General features: G+C 40.6%; 1 protein-coding gene across 3 annotated transcripts in view; it reads left to right on the top strand.

Moving 5' to 3' along the window:
- The window catches only part of LOC131678155 (uncharacterized), a 55,993-nt gene extending 34,523 nt beyond the window's left edge, over window positions 1–21,470 (top strand). For all 3 annotated transcript variants that reach the window (XM_058958217.1, XM_058958218.1, XM_058958216.1), the window contains 5 exons: window positions 18,052–18,202; window positions 18,322–18,592; window positions 18,930–19,558; window positions 19,688–20,153; window positions 20,209–21,470. In XM_058958217.1, the coding sequence (XP_058814200.1) occupies window positions 18,119–18,202; window positions 18,322–18,592; window positions 18,930–19,558; window positions 19,688–20,153; window positions 20,209–20,555 (1,797 nt within the window). In that variant the 5' untranslated portion in view covers window positions 18,052–18,118 and the 3' untranslated portion in view covers window positions 20,556–21,470. The remainder of the gene's footprint in view (window positions 1–18,051; window positions 18,203–18,321; window positions 18,593–18,929; window positions 19,559–19,687; window positions 20,154–20,208) is intronic.
- Window positions 21,471–22,139: the final 669 nt, after the last annotated feature.

The raw sequence follows: 22,139 nt of genomic DNA, 5'->3' as shown, positions 1-22,139 counted from the left end.
CAAAAGCAATCGAGTTTAGGAGTTTTTCTCGATATTGAAGGTGGTTTTGACAATGTGTCTTTGGAATCCATCTTGGAAGCAGCACGGGGTCATGGAGTACCTTAATATATCACGAACTGGATACACGCAATGCTTAGCAACCGACATCTGTGCTCATCGTTAAGATAAATAGGGAGAAGGAAGCTTAAGGGTACTTTCTCATGAAAATTTGGGTAGAAGTAGTTTAGAGTGTATTGTTTACACTGTATTTTTATCGCAATCAGTTTTTTTGAAAATTGTTGCCGTTAGATTGAAATCTTCGTGTGTTATAACAAATACACGCGTGGAATGCATGTTTAAAACAAAAAAAAATCAGCATGGCCACCGAGATTGCGGGAGACCTTTCTAGAGGTTCAATATTAACAATTACGCGAAGTCGATTAATTTTGCCTTCTACACCAGATGCCCCCTTAAGTGGGTATCAAATCAACATTTCGTATCCTATCCAAAGTACCGGTGAAGATGGTTGTGGCCGGCAATAAAAATTCTCATACATGATATATTCGACTGAAAAGATATAATACGCATTGCTGAACAGTGATCTTACAAGCAGTATGCAATTTACGAACAGCACCGTGGTCGAAACGCAACGTAATGCAAACTGTTTTCGGTCCTTCCGATGAACGAATTCCGATTCTGTTATATTACAGGAGGTGTGTAAGATTCTCATCTGATTCTTCGGCGTTACCGATTTCAGACACTGTATAGAGTCACCGGTTCCTGGCACACGAGAACACTTCAACGTAGTATCCAAGGTTCCGATCACAGGCGTTGAGTCCTGTCGATGACACGAATAAAGAAGAGACATGATAACATAATCCTCAATGCCTATTATTTTTCACTTATCAATAATTATCGCTTATACCGTGAAGAACGTCAGAGACTTGGAATGATGAGCACATCTGTTAATGTTATGTACCTACAATGCATTTGTTTTTGACTATTATATTTTGCTCACAATATTATTATCAGTGAATTTAAATATCGGATCATTGATTTTCGATGAAAAATCATTTCATCGTTAAAACACTCCCATCGCCCTAGCTTTGTTTGAGTTCCGTCAATGAAAACCCCACGCATCATGCGCCAAATACAAAGTGCGAACTGTTGCGACTTTCGTCGAAGCGCGTGTCACAGTAGAATACCTACCTATTTTTATAACCGCTTCGACGAAAACGTAGTGAAATGATTTTTATCAAGCGGTCTGAGCTCGTGAAAACGGATCTATAGTACATTGGAGACCGAACCCGCTCAGTCCTGCACCTTTACCTACTTTCATTCCGGTCGGTTGACGCTGGTTCGGGTTTTCGGTTTTGTGGACATCTGGTTGACACAGACCTTGAATACGTGCATTCGTCGGATTCTGTCCCTGTTGAAGTGTATTTTGCTATGTGTGCTCGGAAGAGGTGTTATGTATTTATTATGGCGTGCCTTGGGATCGAAAATAGCTGGGTGGTGGGTGCTGCACTAAGTAGATGAATCAGAGCTGTTCGTTTTTTAATGATTGAGACTCAAAAGCGTATTCGTGTATGATGCTAGCAATTTGCGAAAGGGACTCTTGAGCTAATAAATAAAACCTAGCAGAAATGAATTAATTATTTTTTTATTTGGTTTCTGTTGTGTTTGCATGCAGTTTTGCTAGAGCAGGTTTAACTTTTCAGAAAGGCAGAGAGAGAACAAAAACTTGTTAGTCTCGCGTATTTTCATTATTAGCTAAACCGTCGATTTGATCCACCTAACAGTGGATAATGTTCAATTAATTTCAAATTCTTGGAATTTGATCGATTGTTAGAAGTAGAATACTTCGTCAGGTCCAATTGTAAGTTGGAATACAGTTACTCTTAATACTCTCTAGAGCACTGAAATTGCATGATGACTGTGACTTCCCTCATTCCTCAAAAAAGTTAAATAATTATAGATTCTGGCGGAAAAAAAATAACGGTAAAAATCCGATGTTTATCATCTTACTCTTCGTTGTTTGTATATACACACAGGATGTGCCAGCGCTAAAAACACGAAGCTCTGTACCAAAAACCTGAAAATGACCCAATTAACACCTCTCCCTAGCCTCGGAGGTGCTAATGTATCGTAAGTGGTAGCTAGTCTCGGTTCTGGCTCTTGTCGTCAAGTGCAATAATTGACAGATAAATTTCCATCGATAACGTATATCCAAGAAGCTAAACACCCACCTATTGTAAACAAATCGTATTGTTGCTCTAGCTGATTACGGTGGTGCTTCTCTACATGTCCTAGGATTTGCTCAAAACTCGAGTAAGGAATGAATCGAACTAACCGCCAGTAACCGGTCCCGGTTAGTTAAGTCTATGCGCCCCATTTGCTCCAGATTCTCATAACAACTCAAATTGATTAAAATTTACATCTGCACCAACAAGATTTTCATTTGCGCATCGTGGCGTGGTTTCTCATCCTGGGAATGTTTTGCCGGTACACGTGATCCTCTAATAAATCCCGCATTGTGTACCAGTGTCAAGCTGTGAGCGAGTGTTTGTTTATGTTTCACATATATTTGTACGGTAATAACAGATTCGATTCTGGCGGTGGGATAACGTCATTTCGAGGGGCAATCAAAAGGTTCGATTAGTTGACTTTTGAATTAGTATCTCACGCATATTCAAGTGTCATTGCGAAGGTTACGATGATAGCAGAATCACTCGCGGGCTTATCGATGGTGGCCTCCACTATGAGCAGAATTGAACTGGGTTCAACGAGGGTTGTAAGCCTACTACAGTGCTATAGAGCGGGTCCGGTTTAGTACTACATCGATGTAGAATTCAGTTGGATGGAAAAAAGCGAATTGAATGAAAATGTGATCGAGTCCCTAGCTTTCTGCAATCGCGTGATGCGGTCATTTACTGATGCGGAATGCGGGCGAACATGCTGTCGCTGAGTCTGAGCTATTAAACAATTGACGAGTGTCTGATGCTTGATGAACCATAAATTAGCTCTCCCATATTGATGATGGGTGAACGATAAGTGATACAGTGCGAATACAAACAATCGTTGATTATATGGTAGGTATTAGTTTTAATCGACGATCATGGAAAAGTTTTGCGTCCGTTGTTTAACATTGGCTGCACCTTGTTTTATGTAACAGTTGTACCGTACACGGATCTTTCTTTTAATTGAGGAGAACTCGGTTAACTGCAGTATTTTTTGTGGTTTTCGAAGTATATGATTAAAGTCTGACACAAACCAACCAAGGATTATCGAATAGAATACGTTTTCATGTATTTGTAAAAAATATGTAAGGAAAACGCAAATGCATGGAGTTAGTTCCGTTATTTCGATAAGCTACATTTTTTATGTTTTCTTTGAGCACGATATTCTAATTTTCTTTTTGTTTTTATTCAATTCATTTATTTTAAAAGGTACGTTTGCGTTAGCTTGCTAATTTGTTTATTTTACATTTTGAATTTCTTTAAACTAGGAGATATAATTTATTTATTTTTATAATGATGCTATGGAAATTTTACAGCTATCTTATACAAGAGGGTATAATATTCTCAAGCGTTATTTTTTGTATATAGTAATACACTTTAGGATTTTCAGCAGGGAGATTATTAAAGCAATTAATTATTAACTAAGCGTAACACTTTAGAACCATACTAAACCTAGGAATCACTAGATGTCTGAGGGGACGGGCATAGCGTAGTTGGTAAATTGATTGCCTTGTACGCAGCTCACTTGGGTTTGATTCTCAACACCGCGCATAGGGTTAGAGATTTTTCCAAAAGATCTTTCTCTAACCCGAAAAGCGGCGAATGACCCTAAGGTTGAAATCTCTACAATTAAAAAAATCACTAGAGGTAGTGATTCAAGCGAATAGGTAGGGAAGGGGGTGAATTCCTACTTCTGGGTATCAGGGTGGACAAAGATGATAGGGGGAGGGGTGGTGAATATCAACCTTCAGTTTCCGGCATCGGGAGATCAACGGCATGGATTACAGACTCGGACGGTCTTCATCAGAAAGCATATCATGTATTGAAACGCCTGGTGGTCCTCCTCGAGCGGACAGGAGTTCCTCCAGATGATTTCGTAGTACGGCTTAGATGCGGATCGGCAACATACCGCGTTGTGCATGTGACTTATATGATGTAGGTCCCGTGTTTGTTGAGTCAGTCAACAGAGATGTTACGTGTCAGCTTGAAGTCGCATCAACCCATCGTTGGTGTACGATATAGTCGGAAGGGGCACTTCTGAGAATTATAAGAAAAATAAAGGGGGCAGTTAAACCTGTATATTGATGGTTTTTGAGAAGGTGTATACGAGGAGCATATATAGGAGATCGCGGCTTGCTAGTAAATCTTGAACCGGGGCATTGGGTGATCTTTCTCGGGTCGAAAGGGAATCCAATAGTTGAGCTCTGACATAACATTAATGGTGCATGCCCATACAATATGTTTGTGGTAACCTTCGCCACAAGCGCAGATAGCGCAATACGTTGGAGATGAGCGTCTAACGTATGATTGGACACGAGCTGAGACCACACGAATGAAATCCCGACCCCCAAACATTTTTCTGAACCAAGGTTTTGTTGATACCTTCAGGACAATAGAATGTAGCCACCGTCCTATCTCTCCATTGCTCCAAGATGTCTGTCGATGGATGGTGTAAGGTGTTGTGTCAAAATTTCGGGCCGCCTCTCGGGTCCGTTTGAAACACGTAGGGGACTAAGACAAGGCGATGGGTTGTCCTGCCTGCTGTTCAATACAGCGCTGGAAGGTGTAATGCGAAGAGCGGGGATCAACATGGGGGGCACGATTTTCACGAGGTCCGGACAGTTTGTGTGCTTCGCTGACGACGTGGACATAATCGGTAGAAACAAGGAGACGGTAGCAAATCTGTATACCCGACTGAAGCGCGAAACAGCACGAGTAGGACTGAAGATAAATGTGTCTAACACGAAGTACATGCTGGCTGGCGGAACCGATCGCGATAGGGAACGCTTGGGCATTAGTATTACGATCGACGGCGACGAGTTCATCTATCTAGGCTCATTGGTGACTGCGGATAATAACACCAGCCGGGAGATCAGAAGGAGTATTATCTCTGGAAGTCGTGCTTACTATTGGCTCCACAAAACTTTGAGATCCAGGAAGCTTCACCACCGCACGAAATGCGTCATGTACAACACACTGATTAGACCGGTGGTTCTCTACGGGTACGAAACGTGGACAATGCTCGAGGACGATCTGCAAGCTCGAAGTTTTCGAAAGAAGGGTTCTGAGAACGATCTTCGGTGGTGTGCAGGAGGATGGCGTGTGGAGGAGAAGGATGAACCACGAAATTGCGCGACTATATGGTGAACCAAGTATCCGGAAAGTAGCTCAAGCTGGAAAGGTACGGTGGGCGGGGCATGTCGTGGGGATGCCGGACAACAATCCCACCAAGTTGGTTTTCACCTCCAATCCGGCAAGACGGATAGGAGCGCAGCGTTCCCGGTGGCTGGACCAAGTGGAGCAGGACCAGGTGAGTATCGGGCGCCTGAGAGGTTGGAGACAAGCAGCAACTGACCGAGTGACGTGGCGGAATATTGTGGAACAGATTAAATCATGTCAATATGTTGTACAATCAGGAAATATAATATATGTCTGCCAACTTCTAGCGTCCTCTGACGAGAGATATTGAAAAATTAATTGAAGTAGATTGGTATTTCGTTGTACCCGCCTTAGCTAAAGAGTCTGCTTCTTCATTACTTGCGATGGAGCAATGCGAGGGAACCCAAACTAAGGTAATCTTGTACGATCTTAGAGACAAAGCACGCAGCTCTCATATTTTCTCCAGAAAATATGGAAAGTGGTTTCATCAAACGGAGAGCTTCTATTGAGCTGAGATCGTCTAAAACAATAAGGCTATGATCAGTGGGTAAAGTATTAATAATCCCAAGGGTATGCTGCATAGCAGCGAGTTCTGCGACGTAAACTGAAGCAGAATCATTGAGTTTGAATGAGGCGGTGAGGTTTTGATTGAATATACCGAAGCCAGTAGAGCCGTTGAGACTTGTCCTGTCGGTGTAAAACATCTTGTTGCGGTCGGTTTCTGGAAATTTACCATAAAATAATTGTGATCACGTGCGGACGTATATGATCCGGGATTCCACAAATCTCATCTTTAGTGAAGTGTTGGATCAGCAGCACGAGGGAGATTGACATGGTTGGGACAATAGAAGAATTTATATTTTGTGCGATGTAATCGAAGTACAAGGATCTAAATCGGTTACGAGAATTGAGCTCGACAAGCCTCTCGAAATTTTCAATTACTTACAGGTTTATGATATTGCATTGGATGAGTAATCGATATAAGAGTGTAGTGAATCCATTGGCATTAAAGAATAATAAAAAAAGTATTAATGAAAATATTATTGAATATTATTTAACATAAATAAACTTATTTAACAATTATAATGATAGCGTTCTAATAAATCTTCGGTGTCATGTGAAAAGGCATTCATTAGAAACACTAAGGAAAATAACATTAACAAGTATCAGGGTAGTTACTCCAAAATTAGCATTAAAAAAAAATATTAAATTTCTTTTCGTGGGCATATAACTAAAAACTATATTAGCAATTTATTGACAGTAAAAATATTATATGTGTATATCCCAAGAAATTATATTATTTGATTAACGTGTACAGTGTACTACGCTGAATCTATTTGCGTGTATTTGTCATACATGAAATATTTCTGAAGGGCAAAAAAAGAGCAGGGGAAACGCAACATAAAACGCAAAGTCCTAGCCGGAAGTCGGGTAGCTTGGTAAAGGAGGGATATTGCTTCATTCAATGAACGATTTTCGAGAGCGACGGTTGCTAAAATTTTGTGTTCAACTTTTAGAAATTTTAGCGAGGATACGACATGGCGCAGTCGGCAGGTGAGTAGAAAACAAAAAAAAAATTATGTCGCAAAAAAGTAGAGCGAGCAGGTCTCTACAAATTATAAAAATGAGTGAGTTGATATCTGAATGTCGATGGACAGCAATAAAAACTAAACCAAGAGCGCGCAGGACTCTTGCAATCATAAATAAAAAAAAAATCAGAGCGAGCAGGCCTCTGTATTTGCAATATATGTATAGAGCGAGTAGGTCTCTAAGTCTGTAGCAAACAAATCGCCGTAATAAAAAAAAACGAGCGAGGCTCTATGAAAATAAAAGAAGCTAGCAGTTCAAAACCGATGTATGCAAGTCGTTAATGGCATTTTTAAAATAGTTCTGCTACGGGGTAGTCCGTGCTACACCACTACTTCAAACTAGGGTGTACTCAGTCTGTCTCTTATACGCTACATCGCCGTTGCACAGTGCAAGACTATAAGGAAGCTAAAATTGGTTTGGTTCCGTTTACTTATAGTGTAATTTTTTTTCTAATGCAGTACAACATGGTTACACAATAGATAGAGGTAGCTTTCGATTTTATTACACCCTTCGTAATACGTAAATAGATAAGCATATTCGTAGCTTGTGAAATGGGCCCCTAGTTTGTAATGCTATAATCTACAAAAAATGTTTTTTTGTTGGTTGTAGGAAAATACGTGCGTGCACCGAAAGATACGGAGGAAGATAATTCGTCGGCCGAGTTGGCCAAGCAACTGGCCGAAGAAAGATCTATGAGAGTGCTTTTGGCTAACGAGTTGGAGAAATCACGCAAAGAAAACGAAGAGCTGAGGGCTGGTCTTAATGCTCAAGACACTGGGAGTAATCCTGATATCCCGAATCTTGACTTCGATGTCCGGACCGGGTTTAGCAGCACTCAGCATACAGCATTCGTTCCCAGTACATCTCGGAGTCTGGAAGAAACCAGATTTCTGTCCTCGATGATTCAATTATCAGTGGCGTCGATCAATGTACCAGAGTGCAAGACAGCCGACGACGAACAAATCCATCGTCAAACTTTTGAGCTGTGGAAAGATTTGCTTATAGACTCAATGAAATTGGCAGGTATCGGAGATGAAGCGACTATGTTCACGGTTTTCAAGGTCAAGGCTGGACCACGCCTGCTGGAGATTTTTAGAAATACCAAGTCTCATGCGTATGCACCTGATCCGAATATGTTGCCCTTTTCTAACGCTATGCATCGCTTGAAAACCTATTTTGGCTCTGGATCTGATATAATGTTGATGAGGCGGCGGCTGGCACTAATGGTACAGAAGCCCGAAGAATCCGATCTCAATTTCATAATAAGAGTCGGCTCAACAGCGCGTTTGTGTGAATTTGACGACGTGAAAGAATTCGAAGAAATAGTAGCTACAGTGGCAGAACACGCTAGTAACCGAGACGTTCGAACTACGGCTTTGAAAATGCTCAGTCGTAAAGGTAACTTCACTGACCTTGTCGACAAAGTTCGTGAACTGGAAGCAATAAGATTAAATGAAGAGTATGTAATGCAGAAATATGGAAAGCACCCTGAGAAACCACCACCACATGCATTGATTGCTCCGGTTAGATCGCCACAGGAATGGGAAGCTAATCGTTTTACTCGTGGCAATATGAATTCCCGTGGATATCCGGCTCGTCGAGGCAGCTGGCGTGTTCCACGAGGCAGACAATCATTCTCAAGAACACATCTTCAATCTCAACTGCAGTATCATTCTGGAGAAAGGTGTTGGCGATGCTACAGTGTTTACCATTCGGCGAACACCTGCAATGTTAAGGACAAAACTTGCAACAGGTGTGGAGTCATTGGGCACATTCAGCGAGCGTGTACAGCCGGTGCGTACAAGCGTATCGCTCAAGAAGGTATAGAAACAGCTCCAGCTAAAATCGCTGCTGTTGAGAAGATCGAGGAGGTTTTGGTCGCCGAAGATACGGTAAGTCAAATAAAAGAAGACTAGCTTCAAAACAAAATGAAAATGCTGAAATCATTCATTAGATCTCGTTGTAATCGACCCTGAAGAGAAAAATAAATGAATTAAAGATTATAAACATTTTAAGTTGTTGTTTTATCGTACAGGAAGCGTATTGCAACAACGAGCTGGCAATTCACACTAGTCCTTGTCAAACCTCTACGATTGGTCTTTCTTTAGTGGTACCAAAACAAACCGTATATAATCAAGATCCCCATCAATCATCTTCAATTTCCGCTGAATTTGATGCTAAAAGTATTAATATTGTGAGTATTGGTACAATATAAATAATGTTCATTGTTTAATGGTATGATACTTATACTTTACCAGCTGGACCGCTCATTTCCAAAACCAGTTGACGCAGCTTTGTATTCGCTGAATTCACAGATTGAGAAATCAGATGAAGGTGTAATATTTGCAGTTGTGGGTGGATTGCGTTGTGCATTCTTGATTGATTCTGGAGCACAGGTGAATACATTCACGGAGGAATTGTTTCAAAAGTTAATCTCAGACCCAAAGCATAGAAACCAAGTATACGAGGTAACCAGTCAGACGGATAGGCCACTGAAAGCATACGCATCCACTGAAGACATTGAGGTATCTGCGACTTTTCTGGCATATCTGTACATCTCCGATGATAGACCGGTAATGTTAGAAAAATTTTATGTGGTTAAAGAAGTACGTGCTCTGCTAAGTAGGTCGACGGCATCGCGTTACAGTATTCTAATGCTTGGACTGAAGGTACCTGTGCAATCCCAGAGCCTTGGGCTCCAGCAATCGTTGTCTGCTGGTGAGATCGCTGTACTCTCTAAGGACGAGATTTTCCCAAAATTCAATGTTCCACCTGTGAAGATCCATTACGATAAATCGAAACCGCCCTGCCGAAATATTTTTTTAAATATGCCACTGGCCGTAAAACCTCTAGTGGAAAGACGGATCCAAGAACTGATAAGAGCAAATATTATAGAACCAGTAGTCGATGGAATGGACACATCCTTTTGTTCTTCCATGTTGGTTGTGCCTAAAGGGAAAGAAGACATCAGGTTGGTTATTGACCTGAGAGGCCCTAACCGGTATATCTACCGAACTCCATTTTCAATGTCAACTTTGGAGCAGATTTTAGCCGAACTAAAAGGAGCTACTTGGTTTTCTGTTATCGATATTTCTAATGCATTTTTCCACATCGAATTGGATGAAGACTCAAGGCACCTAACCAACTTCTTCACCGAATTTGGGATGTTCCGATGTGTGCGACTACCATTTGGACTATGCAATGCTCCGGATTTGTTCCAAGAAACGTTGCAAAGAAAGATACTGGGAGGATGCAAAGGATGCAAAAATTACCTGGATGACATTCTGGTGTTCGGATCGACGAAAGAGGAGCATGACCAGAATTTGGCAACAGTCCTTGCATGCCTAAGAAATCACAACGTTAAACTGAATGAAAGCAAATGTGTCTTCGGTAGCCAGATTGTAGGATTTTTGGGTTTTACTTTGACACCAAAGGGATGGATGGTTGAGGAGGAGAAAATTTCTGCAATCAGGCAATTCCAGACTCCTGTCACTTGTTCTGAAGTTAAAAGCTTCCTCGGTTTAATAACGTTTGTGGATAAATTTATCATACACAGAGCAACCAAAACAGAGCACTTAAGAACATTAGGAGTTTCGGACAGATTCTATTGGACTGAGAATGAAGATAGAGAATTCAAATATCTTAAGGACGAGGCGTTAAAGACTATTAGGCGTTTAGGATACTATAATCCATCGGACCGCATCGAGCTGTTTGTCGATGCATCGCCCACAGGCCTTGGAGCTGTGCTAACGCAATATGATGGTGATGAGCATCCTCGAATCATTGCTTGCGCTTCGAAAGTCCTTTCACAGACCGAGCAACGTTATCCTCAAACACAAAAAGAAGCCCTTGCTGTCGTTTGGGGAGTGGAGCGATTCAGTTATTATCTGCTAACTACATCGTTTGTTATTCGAACCGATGCTGAGGCCAACGAATATATATTCAACACCAACCACCGATTGGGTAGGAGAGCTGTGACGCGTGCTGAAGGCTGGGCCTTGAGGTTACAGCCATATGATTTTACTGTTAAGCGCATACCCGGCAACGAAAATGTTGCTGATGCACTATCCAGGCTTATACCCGAAACGCAGAAAATCGAAACGTTTGGAGAAGATGAAGAGAAACATTTTCTGTATGCGCTGGATTCTGGATATATGGAGCTTACATGGAACGAAATAGAAAGCATGTCAGAAAGTGATGAAGAGCTACAATTTGTACGGGAGGCGCTAGAGAAAAAGATATGGTCTCATGAAGTACGTGCGTACGAAGCTCATAAGAAAAAAATGCACTGCCTCGGATTTTTAGTGTTCAAGGATGAGCGTGTAATTCTGCCTCGAGCCCTTCGCAGAAAAGCTCTTGAATCCGCTCATGGAGGTCACGTGGGTGAAGTGGCTATGAAACGCATTATGCGCCAATTTTTTTGGTGGCCAAAAATGTCTGCTGAAGTATCTCGTTTTGTTAAGGACTGCGAAACGTGTTTGTTGTTGTCCAAACGCAACCCTCCTGTGCCACTTACATCAAGAGAGCTCCCAGAAGGACCATGGGAAATTTTACAGATTGATTTCTTATCGGTTCCTAGTTTTGGTTCGGGAGAGTTCTTGATTGTAATTGACACATATTCTCGATATCTTCACGTTATCGAGATGAAATCTATGGATGCAGAGAGCACGAATTCCGCCTTATGTGAAGTATTTCAGACCTGGGGGCTGCCTATTATAATGCAAAGCGACAACGGCCCGCCGTTTCAAAGCGCAGCTTTCATCGAGTTCTGGAAAGATAAAGGGATTGACATACGCAAGGCGATACCTCTCAGTCCTCAATCCAATGGAACAGTCGAAAGACAAAACCAGGGTATCATAAAAGCTCTGGCAGCTTCCAGGTTGGATGGTAGAAATTGGCGTCATGCTCTGCAAGAATATGTCCACCGGCATAATACACTGGTTCCTCACTCTCGACTTTCAGTGACACCTTTCGAATTGATGGTGGGCTGGAAGCATCGTGGTACGTTTCCCAGCCTATGGGGTAGTCCATCCAACAAGAAACTTGACCGTGATGAAATTCGAGAACGAGATACGGAATCGAAATTTTCGAGTAAAACGTATGCTGATTCAGTTCGGGGTGCTAAAGAGTCCGACATCAAAATTGGTGACGTGGTCCTGTTGGCTCGCCCTAAACGTACCAAAACAGATGCAACTTATTCTTCAGAGCGCTTCAGGGTAGTGGCTAGAGAAGGAGCAAAAGTGGTGGTAATTAGTCGCACAGGCGTACAATATGCAAGGAATGTACAGGAGGTTAAAAAAGATCCTGTTCTTGAAACAGCTGCAGAGCTGGCCGACGAGGAACTTGATAACCAAATAGATGAGGGCGGATTTCCAGCTTTGGAAAACGTTGCAGGAGCTTCAGAGGATGGCGAGTCTATTTTAATCCAGCAGGCGAATGAACCACGATCACTTCGTAGCCGGAAATCTATGAAACGTCCTTCCAGATTTAACGATAACTTCGTGTACCGTGTGTTCCACTAGACTTCTGAACGCAAAATGATTTTTTTTCACCCTGGTATGATATTATAACTTGTTTGAGAATGCTATGGAAACCGTAGCGAGAAAATTTATCTAAGGAATAAATGTTGGAAAAAAACTGAACTACTTTGTTTTTTTTAATTCGCAAATTAGAAGAGTCAATAAAGGTGTGATATCACCAAACTCAACGCCTGGCCTATACTTTACCGTTTACCGATTACAAAATATCGCACAGAGAGTACAGATGGGAAAGGATGTAGTGAATCCATTGGCATTAAAGAATAATAAAAAAAGTATTAATGAAAATATTATTGAATATTATTTAACATAAATAAACTTATTTAACAATTATAATGATAGCGTTCTAATAAATCTTCGGTGTCATGTGAAAAGGCATTCATTAGAAACACTAAGGAAAATAACATTAACAAGTATCAGGGTAGTTACTCCAAAATTAGCATTAAAAAAAAATATTAAATTTCTTTTCGTGGGCATATAACTAAAAACTATATTAGCAATTTATTGACAGTAAAAATATTATATGTGTATATCCCAAGAAATTATATTATTTGATTAACGTGTACAGTGTACTACGCTGAATCTATTTGCGTGTATTTGTCATACATGAAATATTTCTGAAGGGCAAAAAAAGAGCAGGGGAAACGCAACATAAAACGCAAAGTCCTAGCCGGAAGTCGGGTAGCTTGGTAAAGGAGGGATATTGCTTCATTCAATGAACGATTTTCGAGAGCGACGGTTGCTAAAATTTTGCGTTCAACTTTTAGAAATTTTAGCGAGGATACGACAAAGAGGTTCCAAAATCGGTTTTTTTCAGTGGATGTACTCCCGCCAGCACTTCTAGACTCATCGTATTGGTCCAGCTTATGCAACTAAAAGCAATAAGGAAACAGCAATACTAGATTCGCTCCAGTTTAATGAAGTGTATTGATTTTACAATGTCTAAACTGAAACTAAAACAAGATTTAATTTACACAAAAGAAGTTCTAACGTAAGAGGATGATTCTGTAAAAGCCGAAATTGCTTCATTTATACTAAATTCGCGGAATATACACATTAGTAATTAACCCTTTCATGCCAAATTTTTTTCTAGTGCATGTAGGGTTTCCAAACTATTTTTCCTTGAAAACGGTTGGGTCAAGAAACGCGAAAAGCTTTTTTCATAAAGATAGGTGCTTCCATGGCAGTGCTAGAAGCTGGTCAATTTTTACCTTTTAATGCTCAATACAAGTCTCCTAGAATAATTACAATAGTCCAATTACGTGGAAATCGTAGCCAACGACAGTCTAAATTGATAAGTTTTATCAGTTTTCAATAATATTGCACCAAAATGAAGATATACGAAAAAAAAATCATTTTCTGTCGTCATCGTAAACTGTCCCTGGCAGCACTGCTCCAATCAGACTAATTGCAATAACTTCAGTTCTAGAGCTGATCCTTGTCACTGTTAATACTCAAATTAAAGGCAATAATCACATTAATGAGCCTTGCTTGTTCTCGCCTCAATCAAAAGTTATAGCTGTTTAAAAACGTTGTTGTCCACAAACAACATGGGCATGAATGGGTTAAGGAAAACTGTAGTCTACATCGATTGACGAAATAAATAAATAAATCAATGTCGTTCGTGTAAAAGTTGTAGACTAGGTGGCTAGGGTGCTCTGGGGAAAACTCATGTCGCTAATTCGTGATGTCGATAAATCACCATGCCAAAAATGCATGTGTTTTTCAGACAACAAGCTTAGCAAAAAGTTGTTTATAATCGGTGAAAGACCATGCGGGTGCAGCTTCGCAGAAAGGATATTGATGTTAAATGAATCAAAAGCCCCCTTAACATCCAAGAAAACTGATGCCATCTGCTCTTTACCAGCATATGTCATTTGAATTTCTGTTGAGAGCAACGCAAGATATTCATTCGTCCCTTTACCATTTGGGTATCTGAAAATGGATTACTATTTGCTTCGACCCAATTGTTGAGGCAGAATAGGATCATTTTCTCGAACAACTTCCGGGTACAGGACAGCATTGCAATCGGTCGATAAGAGTTGTGGTCGGAGACTGGTTTTCCAGATTTTCGGATGTCATTTGCCTCCAGTAATGAGGGACAATGTTACGCGTTTAGTCTGAGCTTGAATCGCGGTATCGAAAATCAAGCCAGCCAGGAACCCGCACTCTTCCTCCGGAAGAAGCTATTGTGTGCATTCGTTAACAATAGTAATTACGATTGGCAGATGTTCGCTACCGTGGGGATCAGGAATTATCTTACACATGCAATCTAACCGCAACGATGTCGAGCAGAGGGACAAGTCTACGAGCCGGACCGTGTCATTTCACCCGTGTTCAAAAAGGTCGTATTGAAGTTGTCACATAGTTCGGGGAGTGAGGTAGTTCGAATATCGTCATGAAGGAAACCCCATGCTGCAACGTTGCGGTTAAAATTGGGGTTAAAATTACCTAAAACTAGTCTCGTTACGGGAGAAGTTCCGCAATATCGCAAAGCCAACCCAACTGTGGCTCTAGGGGCGATGTAGGCGGAAGCGATACAAAGGTATTTGCCTTTACTTCTGGCGACAACTTCAATGGCTGGTCTCGAGGGGAGGTGGGTTCGATTGAAAGAATATCATTTTTTGATCCTCAAAAGTAAATTGACATGGATCGATTTGCAAACTTTAGATTTATTCCCACGCACAGCACAGGTAATGAGAAAATCCATGTAGTAAGAAATGAATCATCGAAATTAATTCCATGGCCTGAATCGTTTTGTGGGATCAAAGAACTCACCATAATAATAATAAATACGTTTCGATTGTAGTTGGGGTTAGAACCTGGTTCAGTTTGGTCTCAAACAAAAACCACATAAAATATTTTTTACACCAAATAAAATAATAACACAACTGTGCCCAGTGTGGTATATCTGAAAAGGATTCAAATACTTTCAGCGGTGTAGTAATGGGGTACTATCCACGTAAATATTACCTTCACCAGCCTGGAAAAATGAAGGATACTCTCGCTTCTGCAATCTAGATATGTAAAACTTAGAACATTTATTTACAACACTCAAATGAATGGATGATTTCACCCAGTAAGGCAATAAACTCTTTTCGTACTATAATACCTTACTGGGCCATGCATATAAGTAGATAGTGGGAATTACTCATATGAATGGTAATATAACATCTTTATGTGCCCTACAATAAAAAGGGGCCTGTCACGATATACTGCTGGCAGTGGAAAATGTGCGCAACAAGCAGTTCTGTTGATAAATGGGACTCATGGAGATTGAATGGAATTTTGATGAATTGAAACACTACTCCAAAATTAATTTCAACAGTTCTTAAGTTCGTTCGGAATGACATTAAAAGATTAGCTGATTAACAACTGAAAATCATTTTTTTATTGCATACATAGATGAAGCTCGATTTTCTAAATGTATCATGCTATAGAGGAGTGTCCCCGGTTGTAGGCCGCGCTCAATTTTTGACGTATATGTTTTTGTAGCGCCACGAAGTTAACGAAGAGATGTTAACATAAGTTAGTTTTTGAGTGCACTCGAAACGAACAGACAGAACTAAGTGTTGAAAAATCATCCTCAAAGTGATTTTTCAAGTTATAGTGATTGATTTTTTTCTTAAAACTATCGAAAGGCGGTGAGTAAAAATGCTTTTGGATGAAAAATGTGATATTGACAAAAGTGTCATCATCACCGGTTGTGGACCGATCGAATTTATCCACGCGAAGTTACATTCACGCTAGCAGACGCGATAAACATCCCTGAGACTAAGTGAACGCTCGGCAGTTTTTTAAATTTACAAACGCGAGTAGTTACATACACGCAACATACAAACGCCCATGCAATATACAAATGCCCACGCGATCTTACAAGTTAACTTACAAACGTCCGAGCATTTCGCGATGATGCATAAAGACGAACAATCGCCATCATCCATGCACAACTACGTCCAAGATTTCGCAAACACAAAAACGCCCCGAAGATTTAGCGAACGCTATACCACTTATAACAAAATAAACGCACAAATAAACGCTCATTCCCATGCGATGTCCCTACGCCCGCACATCTAAACTGTGCACTCAAAATCACAATCAGAATCACGGCCCGCTGCAATTGCCCTTAAGTAGTGTTTTAGTGGGTGACATTTCCTGTCTCGTCTGCCGTTGTAGTGAGTAATGCTGACGGGGAGTCCTTCCGAGAACCCAGCTCTACAACTCCAGTAGGGGGCCATCCATAAATGACGTATCATTTTTTGAGTAATTTTTAACACCCCCTCTCCCATCGTAGCATTTCGTCACAAACCTCAAAATACCCCCCCCCCTTGGTAATAACGTAGCTTGACGGTAACTCTCCCCCTGTCCCTGTATTTTTTTTAAAATAAAAAAAAACGTGTTAGTTATTCCCCTTTAAAAAAGCTCCGTAGCCTGACATAACCCCCTACCCCCCTCCCGTCGTCGTACATCATCACAAAATGCTTCCCTCTTCCCCATATAATGCTACGTCATTTATGAATGATCCCTAGGATAAATCTCAAAAAAAAAATGCGCCAACTTGAAAATGAATGATTGGCTTTGAATTTGAATCTTAACTCTGTTTGCAGGCAAAACAGTGTCACTGTGTGTGATGACGGAAAAGTTCGTACAAGCACCAATGAGCCATAGTTGTGTAGAACACACCTTATCGGGCAAAAACAAAGTGCGCAAAATGGACCAACACTTTTACCATCAAATTTATTATACTGTAGCATGTATTCTTATCAATTTGTTTCATCACGGGTTATATTGTGTTGGTATACTGTCGAAGCTATATTTAATCTACAATGCAAAGAAGGCATGATTCTAATTCGGAATATGCACGAAACGTTGTAATGCATTATTTGCATTAAGGCTCGCGTTACCTTTTTTGAACATGTGTTAGAATTGAACGCTTGGTAGTATGGAAAAATTGTATTCAGCTTTGCCACCGGACCATTTAAACCTTTTCAAAACTCTAAAAGAAGAATATCAGTCGATTTATTAGAATCACGATTCAAATCATGAAAAATAGCTGCTGGAAAAACCATTTAGCTAAGCCGATAGCCGATAGATAGAGTTTTGAAAAGGTTTAAATTTATAATCCGGTAGAAAAGTTGAATAAAATTTTTCCTACCCATATTACCAATCGTTCAATCCTAACACATGCTCAAAAAAGGTAACTTGAGTCTTAAGGAAAAGTTCTCGATAAATCGGCCAAGCTCTGCATCGGAATGAAGTTCTAAGGCTCTTGTCGTTTCAAGTCACATTGCGATTACCGATCTTCAACTTATCGTGACAAACATATCACGTTCAATTATTATTTGTCAGCTTCGATAACCAGCGGACTAACAACAAGCGTGATTTATTTGTCAAATCGAACAATACCTTTATCATCTAGTCCACTTAGCATTGTGATAAATAAATTCATGAATTATATATCTCGTTATCGTCATCTATTTATTTTCACCATATGCAATCGGTATCCTATTAATGTACAATTTGTTTTTCATTTTTTCTTATTTCAGTCCGTTTCAACAACTTCCGTCACATGGTGCGATAGACTTTTCAAACTGATTGCAATCCGCTTTGAATATGGAGAAGTTAAAGGCAGCTAGGAAAATCGCTCCTGATGGCGGCTGGGGTTGGGTTGCCACCTTCGGTGTGAGCATGGTCAATGTAAGTATCTGTAAATATTTAAATTTGAGCAAATTTTCCCATTCTTTTACACATTTCCACTTGCCTTGCTGGCTTAAGCCGCCGTTCTGCTTCACGATTATTTTATTTCACATCTTTAGTTGGCCACGCGTTCCATCGAGCCTTCTTTTGGGTTGCTGTTTGGCGATTTGCTCCACGATTTACAGGTGGGAACTACCGGGGCGGCCATCATCATCAGCACCCTGGATGTGATGATGAATTTCTCCGGCCTGTTTGTGGGTCCGCTGTTAAAAGAATTCTCCTACCGGAAGGTAGCCATCGCTGGAGCACTGCTTTGCTGGCTGGGGCTTGCGCTTACCTCACCCGCTACCAGTATGGCGCACATTTTGGCCACTTACAGTGTGATCAATGGTAGGTTTTGTTTTGTTTCGTTGTCATGTTGTTTATCCTTTTTGTATGTGCAGTTTTATCGTTTTTTTTGAAGAAATTATCATTTTCTCCCATAGCTGAGAAAATCTCAAGGCAAGTTTTTCTAAACATTCATTTTTCCATCCATTCTGGTGACCATTATCGAAAATGTTTCAATAAACGTAGACTTATCGCAAAACCCAATAAAAATCGATTTTGGTATCGAATACAATAAACATTGTACTTTTCACTAGTGCCGGATTATACAATGGCACTATCAGTACCATAAATGTTCCAAATTGGTTGATCCAACCGCTTACCTATATTTCGTCTCTTGCAGGCATCGGTGTCGGGCTGGCTACATCGGCCGCATTCGTTGCCCTGAACCACTACTTCTCTCAAAAGCGGGGCCAAGCGGTCGGTCTTTCGATGGCCGGCACAGCACTGGGGATGCTCATAATGCCCCAGTTGGTGCGCTACCTGTTGGAAGCATACGACTTCCGAGGAGCCGTCCTGCTGCTCAGTGGACTGGCTCTGCACGCTGCAGTTGGGGCCGCTCTACTGCAGCCCATCAAGTGGCATCTGATTGAGGAGGAAGTGGACGTTGAGATGGTGGAATCGCCACACATGGGCATAATTTTGGAACAGGAGGACGACGGAGATAACGATAGTTTACCGGAGATAAAAACGCTATTGTTTCCTAGGAGGGACAGGAAACTGTCGGAAAATGCGTCTTCACCACAGCCGAACGGAATACCCAGAAGACCAACTTTTCCAAGAATAACGTCCAGTGTTAGTGTGCAGAGCGGTGCGCATGGTGTGGGATTAAGAACACGCCCGTCTTTCCCTCGAATAACATCTACCGCCAGCATGAGCTTGGCGCTAAGAAAGAGACGCGAATCGGTTATTTCGCAGCTTTCGACTATGGATTTCACCGGCAGTGGAAGCTGTATGCACATTCATGTTGATGTGAGTATTCGGAAAAATTATGAATCGGTTTTGAAAGCACTGGGCTAAAAGCTTTCGACGAAGCGAAATCATTTCTCACAACGAGAGGGCACCACCAGCCAGTATTTTCTTATCATACATTTCTTTCAGACAGGCGATGTCGATGCGGAGGATGTTGATTACCAGATTATTCGCCGGGTAAATACACACGTGGGAGTATCTACAATGAATTCATTTGCTCGGCCACCCAGAATTCCCAAACAGATCGAAACTGTTAAATCCGAGCTAGGACTAGAAATGATCAAACCGAAAGTATCCTTCCTACAACGGTTCACTGCGTTGATGGATGTCGGTCTTCTAAAGGACGTGATTTATTTGAACATTCTATTTGGATTGTCAATTTTCTATGTGGCTGAAATGAATTTCAAAATGGTAACGCCATTTTTTTTGGCTAGTCTAGGCTTCAACAAAAGCGAAGTGGCCTTCTTCCTTTCTGTTTCGGCACTCACAGATATAGCGGCCCGTGTCATTGTGCCTCCGATTGGGGATAAACTAAGAATCCGTAAGCGGTTGTTGTTTATGGTGTCGTTGATATTCGTTGCTATCACAAGATCAAGTGAGTTTTTTTTGGTTCTACTTCTACAGAAATCTAACTCTCATTTCTTTTTCAGTTGTCGCTGAGCAGCGCGGCTATACTGAGTTAATGGTGTGGCTATCGATCACTGGATTTTTCCGCGGAATAGCGCTAGCTAACTTTACCCTATGCGTATCGGAGTACTCGTCACTGGAAAAGCTTCCGGCAGCCTTCGGGTGGCATATGGTTGGGAAGGGACTGTTTGTGATAGCTCTTGGTCCACTGATCGGGGCAATTCGTGACTGGACCGACAGTTTTCCGATCTGCATCCACTCGCAGTCGGTTTGCATCTTTATGTGTGTGTTTGCGTGGTTGAGTGAGTTTGCGATTAAGCGATTCCGAGCGAAGAAAGTAATCGAGGCTAATCCAAGTGTTGTTGCGTAAGCTTTTGAAAAAAAAGCGAACGGTTCAAGGAGGAGACGAGTAGATTAGAGATCTTGGACCGCATTGCTGCATACTTTTGGGGATTTTATTTCTCATCTCTTATCTGACGTTCGGTGAGAGGGTTTTTTACATTGCAGGAGGTAGCAATTAAGCCGATATTGTTAGTGATTGTAGCCGGACTAACACGTTAATATTTAGCAACAAATTTTCATGTAGTTAGCAATATTTACCGTTATCGTGTAAGCATGAGACTGCGATATACCTTTTAAAAAAAAAGAAGCTTATAAACTCTGGAAGAATGGATGGGATCAGCTTGCACTTACTTAAAATGCTTTTAAAGTGAAATCTGATATTCATTATTTTTTAAGAATCTTCTTGCCGGATAACCCAATTCCTAATATAATTTAAGAGATTAGTACATATTCCGTTGGATAAATCAATATATTTCTGCACGTATACACGTACGAAATGCAGTTACATTTCTTTTAGACCATCATCCTTCAGCTATGAAAATTGACATATTATAAGTTAGCAGACATATAAGTTACGTACTCAACCATATATTTCTTAACCATTAGTTCAGTATTATTCTAAAGTATGTTGATTTTGTGAGAGAGTGCAAGTGTGCCTTTATTTCTCTTGTTCTCTGAAACATCGGGGATAGGAGTTTGAGCCTTATAGAGCTTAAAGATCAAAAGACGGCAAAATATCATAATACTTAGAAATATTCTATCTAATACTTTACGAGCTCATTGGGATAATAAAATAGGGAGTGTAGAGAGCTGTAGTTTTACTTAGGTCTACTGGATCAACAATTGAATACTGAGCATAATTATAGGAGAATCTCGAACATTCTCATATGAAACAAAACGTAAGTGTATTTGAAAAATAAGAGCTGACATTTGGCGTACAAAAGTTGTAATTAATTGTTCCGAAATGATCCAAGCTGTAAGCTACCTTAGGACTTTCAAAAAACGAAGCCTGGTATCAATAGCTTTACTGTGCAAATAGGTATTTTTCATTTTAAAATTAAACAGTAGTCCTGCGTTTTAAATTCACTGCGAAGCAGCAACTGCTGATAAGTATTAGCAACAGTAAGCTGCTTTGGTGAAATAATATGAGGTTATCATTTTTGAGCATTGTAACTTCAGAAAACAAAGACTTCTTTCCCTAGTCTTCACTCTTCAGATAACTGATGTGGTTTTCATTTTTTTGTTTTGCAAATGAACACCTTGAAACGAAGGGTCTGTCTGGGAAAATGAATTTGAACACAAATAGTCGTATAAATCCGACATATTGCGTTAGACTGTAAACAAAAATTTCAGAGGAAATGAATTAAATCCCGGAAGCTCAGGGATTACCTTCAAAAACCAGAATCTCAGAGATTTGTGTTCCGGAGGGAGGGTATAAAAGTATATATAAAAGTGACAATTATAGAAATATTGCTCTTTTCCAATTTCTACCACTAGAACCGGAGAAAGCTTGGTGCAAAGTCGTTCGCGATTTTTTTGGTGGAGTCGCTATTACAGGCGTTTCGAGGTAAAGGTACATAAATAAATACTATAAATTTCAACATTGTAATAA

This window comes from Topomyia yanbarensis, chromosome 1, assembly GCF_030247195.1.
Source record: "Topomyia yanbarensis strain Yona2022 chromosome 1, ASM3024719v1, whole genome shotgun sequence".
NCBI lineage: Eukaryota > Metazoa > Arthropoda > Insecta > Diptera > Culicidae > Topomyia > Topomyia yanbarensis.
The sequence above is the reverse complement of the archived record's forward strand: the minus strand, read 5'-3'. Positions and strand labels throughout refer to the sequence as shown.